The sequence below is a fragment of the Montipora foliosa genome, chromosome 13 (assembly GCF_036669935.1).
Source record: "Montipora foliosa isolate CH-2021 chromosome 13, ASM3666993v2, whole genome shotgun sequence".
NCBI lineage: Eukaryota > Metazoa > Cnidaria > Anthozoa > Scleractinia > Acroporidae > Montipora > Montipora foliosa.
Genome location: NC_090881.1, coordinates 42307200 through 42317199, shown reverse-complemented (window position 1 = coordinate 42317199; position 10000 = coordinate 42307200). Strand labels below are relative to the sequence as shown.

At 38.6% G+C, this 10000-nt stretch overlaps 1 protein-coding gene and 1 long non-coding RNA gene across 4 annotated transcripts in view; one reads left to right on the top strand and one right to left on the bottom strand.

Annotated features, from left to right (window-relative positions):
* LOC137982329 (hemicentin-1-like) overlaps positions 1–10000 on the top strand; it is a 59841-nt gene that overhangs the window by 33678 nt on the left and 16163 nt on the right. For all 3 annotated transcript variants that reach the window (XM_068829408.1, XM_068829409.1, XM_068829407.1), the window contains exons 13-17: positions 1239–1499; positions 2280–2531; positions 2657–2917; positions 4111–4221; positions 6597–6715. In XM_068829408.1, the coding sequence (XP_068685509.1) occupies positions 1239–1499; positions 2280–2531; positions 2657–2917; positions 4111–4221; positions 6597–6715 (1004 nt within the window). The remainder of the gene's footprint in view (positions 1–1238; positions 1500–2279; positions 2532–2656; positions 2918–4110; positions 4222–6596; positions 6716–10000) is intronic.
* LOC137982447 (uncharacterized) lies at positions 3474–9472 on the bottom strand. Its single transcript, XR_011118707.1, has 3 exons — positions 9440–9472; positions 8429–8574; positions 3474–3650 (listed from the first exon to the last, which is right to left on the bottom strand). It is a non-coding gene; the product is annotated as an uncharacterized lncRNA (long non-coding RNA).

Sequence of the window (10000 nt, the reverse complement as noted above, 5' to 3'; positions counted from 1 at the left end):
GAGACTGAGTATGCTTTGTGATAGAAAGGAAGAAGTTACTGGATTTCATGGCAATCTGCAGGAAGGAACCTCCTGACTAGGAGAAGGGAAAGGCGGGAACTGCATCTGGGAAGGGGACGTGTTGGTTTGGGTTTGCAGTGCTGGAAATAATTTTTCTTTATTCACAGGACATATGTCCTTTCAAATCTTCCTTTTGGTCGGACATAAATTATTGACTGACAACACCTTGAAGAAGAGAACTGAAGATGTGCTGGTGAGATGTTCGGTCATCGTGTCCGATCATAATGTGAAATTGGCCGGACATTTTCAAAATTTGGCCGGACAATGTCCGATGACCGACTGTTATTTCCAGCACTGGGTTTGGCACTGATCTGACACTAATATTACCGACAGGCGTAGCTCAGTCAGTTAGTGCGTGGCTTATCTGAGATGGAGGTTGCCAGTTTGATCCCCGCCTCACTTCATTGATGTCTGTTTCGACTTTTATCTGATCCATGTACATGTAGCTGTAGCTTTGAATACCCATAAAATGGAGCATTGACGAAAGAAGATGGGGGATGGGTAAAAGGTGCACACCAAGGGGCACAAGTTAACTCCCGCTTACAATTGTAAACGAAGTCCTGGGTAAAATACCATTTGAATTGTTTGTTTCTGTTCTTTGCCTGAAAAACTGCAAGCTTCAAAGTTCCTTGCATTGTGTGAAATGGAATAGTGTCATATTTTTCACAGACGTTTTTATTTTGGCAAAATGCATCACTTCCTACCATGGCCTTTCAAAAGTTGTCACTAAAAATTACTGCTGTGACAATAACTGATCTCGGCTTCTCCAAAAATGCTGGTAGATTTTCATAGAAAAATGTGGTTGAGATGTCGAAATTAATCAAAGACTGAGTGATACCCATCATTCAGTAATTCACCCCTCAAATAACCCACATTTCGTTCTTTTGTGCATGCATTGATAAAAGTTCTCCCTCCCTCACCCTCTTTGTTTCCAATCTTGCCTTTTCCACTAAATGCAATTCAGATTCACAAGACCTTGTAGCGTTTATGGAGTCGTGGGTTGAACGACAGCAAAAAAAAACCGCTATTGCAGTTGGTTGTGCCCTTTTACTCTAAATAATATAAATTAAATGGTCACGTAGCTGTGGAAACTATTTATAATAGTTGTCAAGACTGTTTTTATGACAGTAATGTTTTTACAAAAACAAAACGATCTTGTTAATTGCCTTTCATTTTAGTCAAACCAGATATGGTTGTATTAGATCCAAGCGCAACAACAGTCTGCCCTGGGGATATCATAGTGTTCAACTGCTCAGCTTACAGCAACCCTGAAGTGCATACCTATGAGTTGCACGTAAATGGCACTATGGTCAATGAAAGCAGCAAAATGGGAATTTGGAACATAACAATGGCAAACGGAGGAGTATTTGTCTACAAATGCATGGTAAACAACAGTATCGGAACAGCAATGAGCATGGATGTGCCCGTTACCGTCAATGGTAAAAAAAAAACTCTTTACTTTCAAAACAATTGAAAGTTATGTTTTGTTTTAGAAATTAAGTCTTACTTTTGTAAGTTAAGGTAAAGAGGCTAATGTCACGTCATTTTAGGGTGTTTCAGCTAGGGAAATCTTTAGTTAATCACGAGTTTAAAAGTCGAAAATGGTAATGTTGAATTCCTTTAACAGTGCTTCTGTCAGGGTGCGATTTTATACTCAGTCTGTTTACTCGCACAGTTGTTGCCAATCAAAGGGGAAAAGTGGTGTTGAGGTAGAATATCAGGCTGTCCACATTTGGAAATGCTTCCTACAAGTAATCTCACCTAGGTTCTTAATAAGGAAGTCCAATTGACACTTCAGCTAATCAAGACAAAGGATTTAGTGCATGTAAAATAAAAGAACTGGAATGTACATGTTGCCTATGACAAGGGAATGAAGTCTTTACTGTACGTACACTAGATTTACTCAAATGCAACGAGAAAGGGACCTGTACTCAGTGGTGTGAATAAGCACCGACAGCAGATAAAAAGCGTCAGCTAATTCACTCATTCGACACAGAAGTCGGCATCTTTTTCGTCTAAAGTGGAGTAATTAAGGAGAGAATCCCTCAAAGATTAAAAGTCATTTGATAATAACAGCAATCGGTTACTGCGCTCAAACTATCTGCCAACTCTAAACTTTATTGAAACTTCTGTGTGCTTGCACTTAATTTGTTTTACAATAAGTTTCATGTCCAGTTGTAGCTCATGTTGTGTTACTCACGTTTGCTCATTTTTTTTAGAGCCTTCATTCATCCGTCCATTCACAAAGAAAAATATAATTGAAGAAGAAGAAGAAGACTTGACCATAATGTGTGAAGCGAATGGTACCCCACCACCTAATGTATCTTGGGTCAAGACTAGTGATGGAGAGCGTACCTTTGGAAAACAGTTGGTTTTCACATATATCAATAGGAATAAAGCAGGAGAATACAGATGTGAAGCAAGCAATCTATGTGGCAATGCTTCCGAGTCTGTAGAAATTGATGTGTTTTGTAAGTTGTCTTTAAAAGTTAACATTTTGAATGATCATTGAGACAAAGAAACTTGGCAGTTTTTAATGTTTTGGCAAGTTTTCAGTTTTCTTAGGATGCTAAGTGATTGTTTTCCTTCATTTTAGTTAAACCGGAGATGGTCCAGTTATTTGCCAGCGAAGAAACAGTCAACTACGGTGCTTCCATCACCTTCAACTGTTCAGCTTATAGTCACCCCATGGTCCATGCGTATCACTTGTATGAAAATGGAAACATGGTTGAGCAAATCAGCAGTACGGGAGTTTGGACCAGGACAATGTCCACTGAAGGAAAATTTGTCTTCAAATGCATGGTTAATAACACTGTTGGAACAGCAATGAGCCCAAATGTCTCTGTGACTGTCAGTGGTAAATGTACAATCCTCTCTTTGCTTTGACATGATTTCAAGTGCAATTTGGAATAAATAAGCAAGGGTAATTTCTTTCAAAAACGAAAAAAAGTATGGGCTTCAGCAATTTGCAGTCTTTGTAAAAAATTACTAGTAGTTACATGGATTCATTCCAAATTGCACAAGAAAATTCATGTTATTACTTATTATATACTTTATACATGAAAAGATTAAATAATTGTAATAATCAGAAGCAACTCACTCGTTAGGGTTTTCATTAAATTTTCAACCACCTGTGCGACCGTTGTCGTTAAAACCTCAAATTTGGTGACTTCATGTCCTTGTGACGCAGAGTACAAGGTCTGTGCAAAAGTGCATGCCGCAGATACAGGGCGACTATTTTGCCTCATGTAACCAGTGATATCACGTTGTTGTTTTAAAGTGAAATTGTCTTTACCGTAGCCATAGTTGTTTCCTCACTGTATCATTCAATAAAAGGGTTGAGAATTTCTGACCCTGCATCGTTCTAGTAAAGCACAAGGTTTCAGAAGTCCTAACCTTGTATCGTTCAAGAAAGAGTTCAGAATTTTTGACTATATCGTTGAAGTAACTCATTTGGTTGAGATTTTCTGACTCTTTATCATAAAAAAAGGTCCATGTGTCCATGTATATGATGTGTCTTTTCCTCATTTTCTTCCAGTTTTGTCCAATATTGTGGTAATCTACAACACTGGGACTCACCCAGTTTAATCCTGTAAATAGAATTACAGTTACCTAAGTTCTTAAGATTTCAGGTCTCAAATTTCAATGTATCTGAAGATTTGTAGATCAGGTTGAATAAGAGTTTTTAAAGGTGACCATATATTATTAGATGAATTCATCAGGGAGATTATAACCAAGAGTGCTAATTTGGCTGAGATCTCCGGTGGAATAAGCATCTACGGAGCCTCTACATCAGCTCACTACTGTCCAGATTTTTTTTATCAGGAGACCACAAATGTTAATATATATCTTATATTGCCATTAATGCTATGTTGGATAAGCTATCTTTTAAGCAAAATTAAAGTAAGGGTCAACTGGAGTTACAATCCTTAAAGTCTTCAAGAATCAAGGTTTAAGTTCCAGGATAACTTTTTAAAAAAACATTTTTGAATAAAACTGTAAGGCTTTGTGTTCAGAAAGAGACCAAAGCTGAATTCTCTCTTGTTTTAGGAGAGAAGTGTAAGGAAAATTGTGCAGATGGAAAAGAATGCCTAGCTTTTGGGACAAAGTATTTTTGCCGTTGCCCTGATGGAAAAACTGGGGAAAATTGTCAACAAAATGGTATGTACGTGTATGTGATGATTTTGATACAGTATAACCCCGTTAATACGGACACCGAAGGGACCATGGGTAATGTCCGTATTAATGTGGTGTCCGTGTTAAGAGGGTTATGTAAATTAAGTAAAATATGCAGTACTGTACATCTTATTGGAGCAAAACGTCAAAAGATGTAAAACAAAACATAAACATCAACAAACTGAAAGTTTGTGGGGTACAAAGCAGCCATTTTCCTAGTCTACAAGAACGCAAAAAAATTAAGTCGCCCATCTATACCATTGGGCATTACCCATTATTGCATGGGCTGATTCCGTATAAAGAATTGTACGAAACATTAAGGTTACGTCTTTCATTTATGTTCATTTCCTCATTAACTGATACACATTGCTCGAAATCATATATTGGCAGAATAGTCAGTTATTGATATTTGAACAGCAGTATTCAACTTTCGCTGTTATGTCCCTTTACAAGAGATAAAGCTCATGAAAGAAAAAAGTTGACGGGAGTGTCCGTATTAGCGAGGTTAACTTCCTGTCAGAATTAGTTGATGGGAAGAAAGAATGTCCGTTGTCAGTGTTAACGGGTGTTATTATTAAGCAGGTTGAATTTTGAAAGAATATTTGGGCTTTCCCAGGTTCGTAATAATGGGGTGTCCGTATTAAGCGGGTGTCTGTAAAGCGGGGTTCGACTGTATTTATCGTGGGCAAGATATTAAGGTCAGCTCTCACATGAAGTTGCGTGCTGGTATGCAGCAATAGATTCCTTTTGCGTCCACTTCTTGATGGAGAGTATTTAGATTGCCCATATGTCAGGACTAACAGAAACTGTCTATATATATGTTTCAAGTGCTAACAGTTCTTAAAGTAACCAGAGGCCATAAACTGATCACAAGAACTCTTCGAATTACCAATTTCAACAGTATAGTGCGGCCCTTAGGCCCTAACACCTCAGAAACCTCAGCAGACTTGACTCCACTAATCTTTTCGTACTTAAATAAAGCGTTCGACCGATGACCAGTATGGCTGATTTTGCTTGCTGAAAACGTGATAAAGCCATTGCAGAAGAGGATGAAGGATTTAAAATTAAATCTTGATTTTATAATCATCCACAACAATGTGATAACAAGGCAAATCACCATAACAATACAATTTTTCATAAGGACAAACTTGCCGACATCTGAAAAATTCGTGAATATTTCCATTTTCTTTTATTCCTGAGCCGCGATGGAGAAGCTATTTCAAAAACTCTAGCATCGTGTTTCATCAGGCGTTGCAAACACTCGAAAACCGTGAATAAAAACACTCGGCTTGCGTCCTTGTGCTTTCATCAGTCTTCTTGTGTTTGGAAACCGTGATGAAGCACTCGCGCTCGACAGTGTCGTTTTTGAAATAGTACATCAAGATCATGTGTTGTATTCTCCCATTTGGAAAATAACTTCACTGCAAGGTGATTATGTTCCACACAAAGCAGGGGCACCCAAAGATAATCTTTTGCTGAAATATAAGTGTTCGGGAGAGTCAAACTGTTTTAAGAATTTCGGTTCTACGTTTCCAAACAGCTATAGATTTCTTTCATAAATTATCACTTAAAAGATTACTAGGGAAACGTAGGGAAATGTAGTCCCTTACATCGTCGGACGGGATGTTTTTGTAAGTTTTTTTACGCATTAAATTCTTCTAGGTGATAAAAACATATCTTTGGACAGTCTTTATACATTACAAGGGGCCTAGAAATGTCTCTCAATGGCTTTTGGCTTAATTTGCTCGTTAGGTGCCCTCGACAAAGACGCGTTCTATGTGCACAAAGAGCACCTTAATCTTGCTTTGTGTGTTCTCAACAGACTGTTGTGAGTCACCAATTTCGATTTTTATTTGGGTGGAGCACGTTACTTGTTTGCTTTTTGTGTGTGTGCGTTTCTAAGAGCAAACAAATGCAGGCATACTAAACCACGAAACACTGAAACGGCGAAACACCATAACACCATGTATGACTCCACCATACATTGGATACTCATCGACAAATGTTGGAGTTGAGATTAAATATCGTTTTCGGCCTAATAAGGCCCAAAACGTTTTTGCTTCAAATCGCAATTTTAATTTTAACCGTAATCTTAATCTCAGTGAATTGGGAGCAATAACGTTTTAGGCTTAAGTTAACATTTTAGACCTCATTAGGCCTAAAACGATGTTTAATCCAAAATCCAACCTTTGTTGCTTAGTATTCAGTGTTCAGTGGGGTCATACAGGTGTTTTGATGTTTTGTTTCCCTGTTTCGTGGTTTAGTAATGTCCAACAAATGCATAATTACCGGACTCCAGCTTTGCAAAGCCTTAATTGTTGTTTTGATTCCATTGTTGTCATTTTCGAAATTTTTGATAGATGCTCCCGTGGATAGAGTTGAAGTAGGATTTCAATTCACAAAGGCAGAATTTATTCCAGAATATGAGGACCTGGAAAATCAAAAAACCATCTTGTTCATCCAAACAGTTAAACAGGCGGTAGGTTGCTGTTGTTGTTAGTTTTTGTTGCATGCTTCTCATGTTGACGATTTAATCTCTCAGTTATTGAGTCGTTGTCAGTATTATTATTTTCTTGCTTCCTGTCCTTGTTCTCCTTTATTCTTATCTTCCATGAATGTGGTAATTCTCCTGACCTTTAACACAGTCAAGAGGCCGTGTGGCCCAGTGGTTAGGGTGCTTGCCTTGAGATCCGGAGATCCCGGGTTCAAGACCCGCTCTGACCACTCGCTGAATTTGTTCCTGGTAGTCCCTGGTTCAACTTCCCAGCTGCACTTGTAAATAGCCAACTGGTTTGCCTCCGGCCAGTTGGGATTCTTAGCAGTTGTTGTTGTTGTGTTCTGTTGTTTCGTTGATTCATTGGCCCTGAAAAGCCCCTATGGGGAGCGGTCAATTAAGTATGTATTGTATTGTATAGTCATCCTCATCGTTATCATCATTGTCACCATTACCATTATAATGTAAAAATTGTCATTCCTTTTACTTCTCTATTTTGGTCCTCGTCACTATCATCATCGCCACTGTCATCATCATCATCATGGTCATTTGTGTCGTCATTGTTGTTTTCGTCATCAACATCATCACATCATCATCATCATCATCATCATCATCATTATCATCATCATCGTCATGGTCATCGCACATTCATTTATACGTACATAAATACACACATGCTCAATTGACCTTTCCTCATAGGGGCTTTTTAGGGCAAATGAAACGAAGTCAGTGAAACAACTGAACAACTTTTGTTAAGAATCCCAAATGGCCAAAGGCAAACCAGTTTGCTATTTACAAGTGCAGCCAAGAAGTTGAACCATTGACTACTTGGATCAAATTCAACGAGTTGTCTGGATGGGTATTGAACCCAGGATCTGCAGACCTCAAGACAAGGGTCCCAGCTACTGGGCTACACTGCCCCCGTCCTCGTCATCAGCATCTTCATCGTCATCGTCATGATCATTGTCGTCGTCGTCGTCGTCGACATTGTTGTCGTCGTCAACGTTGTTGTCGTCGACGTTGTCGTCGTCGACGTTGTTGTCGTCGACGTTGTTGTCGGCGACGTTGGCGTCGTCGACGTTGTTGTCGGCGACGTTGGCGTCGTCGACGTTGTTGTCGTCGTCGACGTCGTCGTCGTTGTTTATGGACCTTAAACAAGGACAACGATAACAGCTACGAGATCGCCACAGAACAGTACTTTCATTCAGCAAAAACAATTATCGTTCAGCCCGCCCCGCACGTGCGTTTTACATTTTAATACATTTCTTTGCAGTTCTCGTCTTGACATCGACGTGAAATGATCAATTTTGAGGTCATGTGGAGGACGTAAGCCCCTGACGATGAATTTCAAGTTTTCTCTCTAAATGTCCATACCGTTCTCATCAATTTTATTCTTGGAATGTGGACTCACACTTTCCATGCAGCGCGACTGGGAGTAATCACAAAATGATTACAGTAACATGAAATATCATCTTTAGACAACAATCTCGTAACCAACGTCGTCTTCCTTGCTTAAGGTCCCCATTGCCGTCATCATCATCATCACTCATCATCCTCAGCGTTATCATCATCACTCATCTTCCCGACTAGGAAAATGGACAATCACGTCAGAAAATGTCCCGTGAACTCTCATTTTCAAGTAAAATTAAATAGCTCCATTTTCCCTGATGTAAAAACAACGCTTACCTTAACACTGACCTTATTTTGTCGATAGCAAGTGCTTAGAACTAACTGGATATTTGGGCGTGAATCCAATTGTACTTGCACATCTGGGCATAACTGCATCATTGCTTCTGTTCTTGCCATCCTTGTTATCACCCTCATAATCTGTCCCCATAATTTGTCTGTTTTTTGAAAAAAATGTCATCGTCGTTATCATCACAATCATCTTCATGTTTGTGGTTATCATTATTTACATGTATATTCAGCAGTGTGAAGTGCCTTTATTTCAGGAGGCTCTTCCTTTAGCATTCCTTGACACCTTCATCCATAAAACAAACTTTTTAAGAAAAAAAAATTGCTGAGGCTCTGTGTTATTCCACACAAGAGTTGACATTGACCGCAGCATTTTACCAACCATACGCAGGTCTGCAAGAGTAACAAGATCATGCCATGCCAGTAATGCAACTTCCTATACTACTAAGAGATGTAGAACTTTAACTTACCAGCGTTCATTTATTGTACGTACCAACAGGATCTGGAATTCTCTACCTACCTACATTAGAGAAAATTCTCTTTCACTCGCTTCGTTTAAAAACAAACGTTTTGAATATTATACAAATGCTCTCTTGAACATTTACAACCCGGACAATCCTAAAACATGGAAATCTGTTTGTCCTAAATGTAATATGGCCCGACCCCTTGTTAAAGATATAACTTGCTGTTTTTAATTGTTAAGCTTAATATTTTTGTGATTTAGTATTTATTTTTGGGACCACAGTAATTGGTTATGCTGTTGTGGCCTCCCTGCCTCACATTTGTTGGGGCGAAGTCAAATAAAATAAAATGAAATAAAATAAGAGTCGATCACCAAAGAGTAAGAATAGTCCCTATCAGCTTCGGAAAAGTGTCTATCTTTAAACCTGGTTTCACGGGAAAATTTACCCCATTTAAACCCTTTGGGGATACAACATTTTGTTCCACGTATTTCCAGAACATTAAATGTGAATGTTACGTTATAATGCAAATAAGATACACAAAGAATCTTACCCTGCGAGCAGGGACCCTCTGCCAACCACTTCGAATTTCTTTGTGAAGCTTGCGTTAAAAAGTCAAATGTATTCGAATGTCAGCCACGCAAAACCACGAAACTGAAAAAACAGTCGGGATATTTTCGAACGATTCTGGGAATCATTTCCTTGGAAACTCAAGGTAGTTCGTACTTTTAAAGTGCCATTTCATTTTCTACTGATAAATTTATAGGTTTCCGGCAGACTAGATAAAAAGGAAATGCTCATGGGTATTTAGAAAGTTAAAGAATTTTAATTTGAATTGGGGTTAGCCAATTTGGTCTATTGTCTATTTTCCAGCTAAACTTGGTTTAAAAATGGACACATTTAAAAGTGATTAGGTGGCCCTCAACAAATGCCTTCAAAATCATGAAATGTAAGCAAAATTCAAGAGTAAGACATTTTGATTTTTAATGTTACTAGGACAACTTAAAACGTACGTCAAATGTGTATATACGTAATAAATCAAATAATTTGCATTACTTACAATGAGTGTCTCACATTGCACCAAAAAGCTTTTCGCGCGGGTTATAATTCGCGC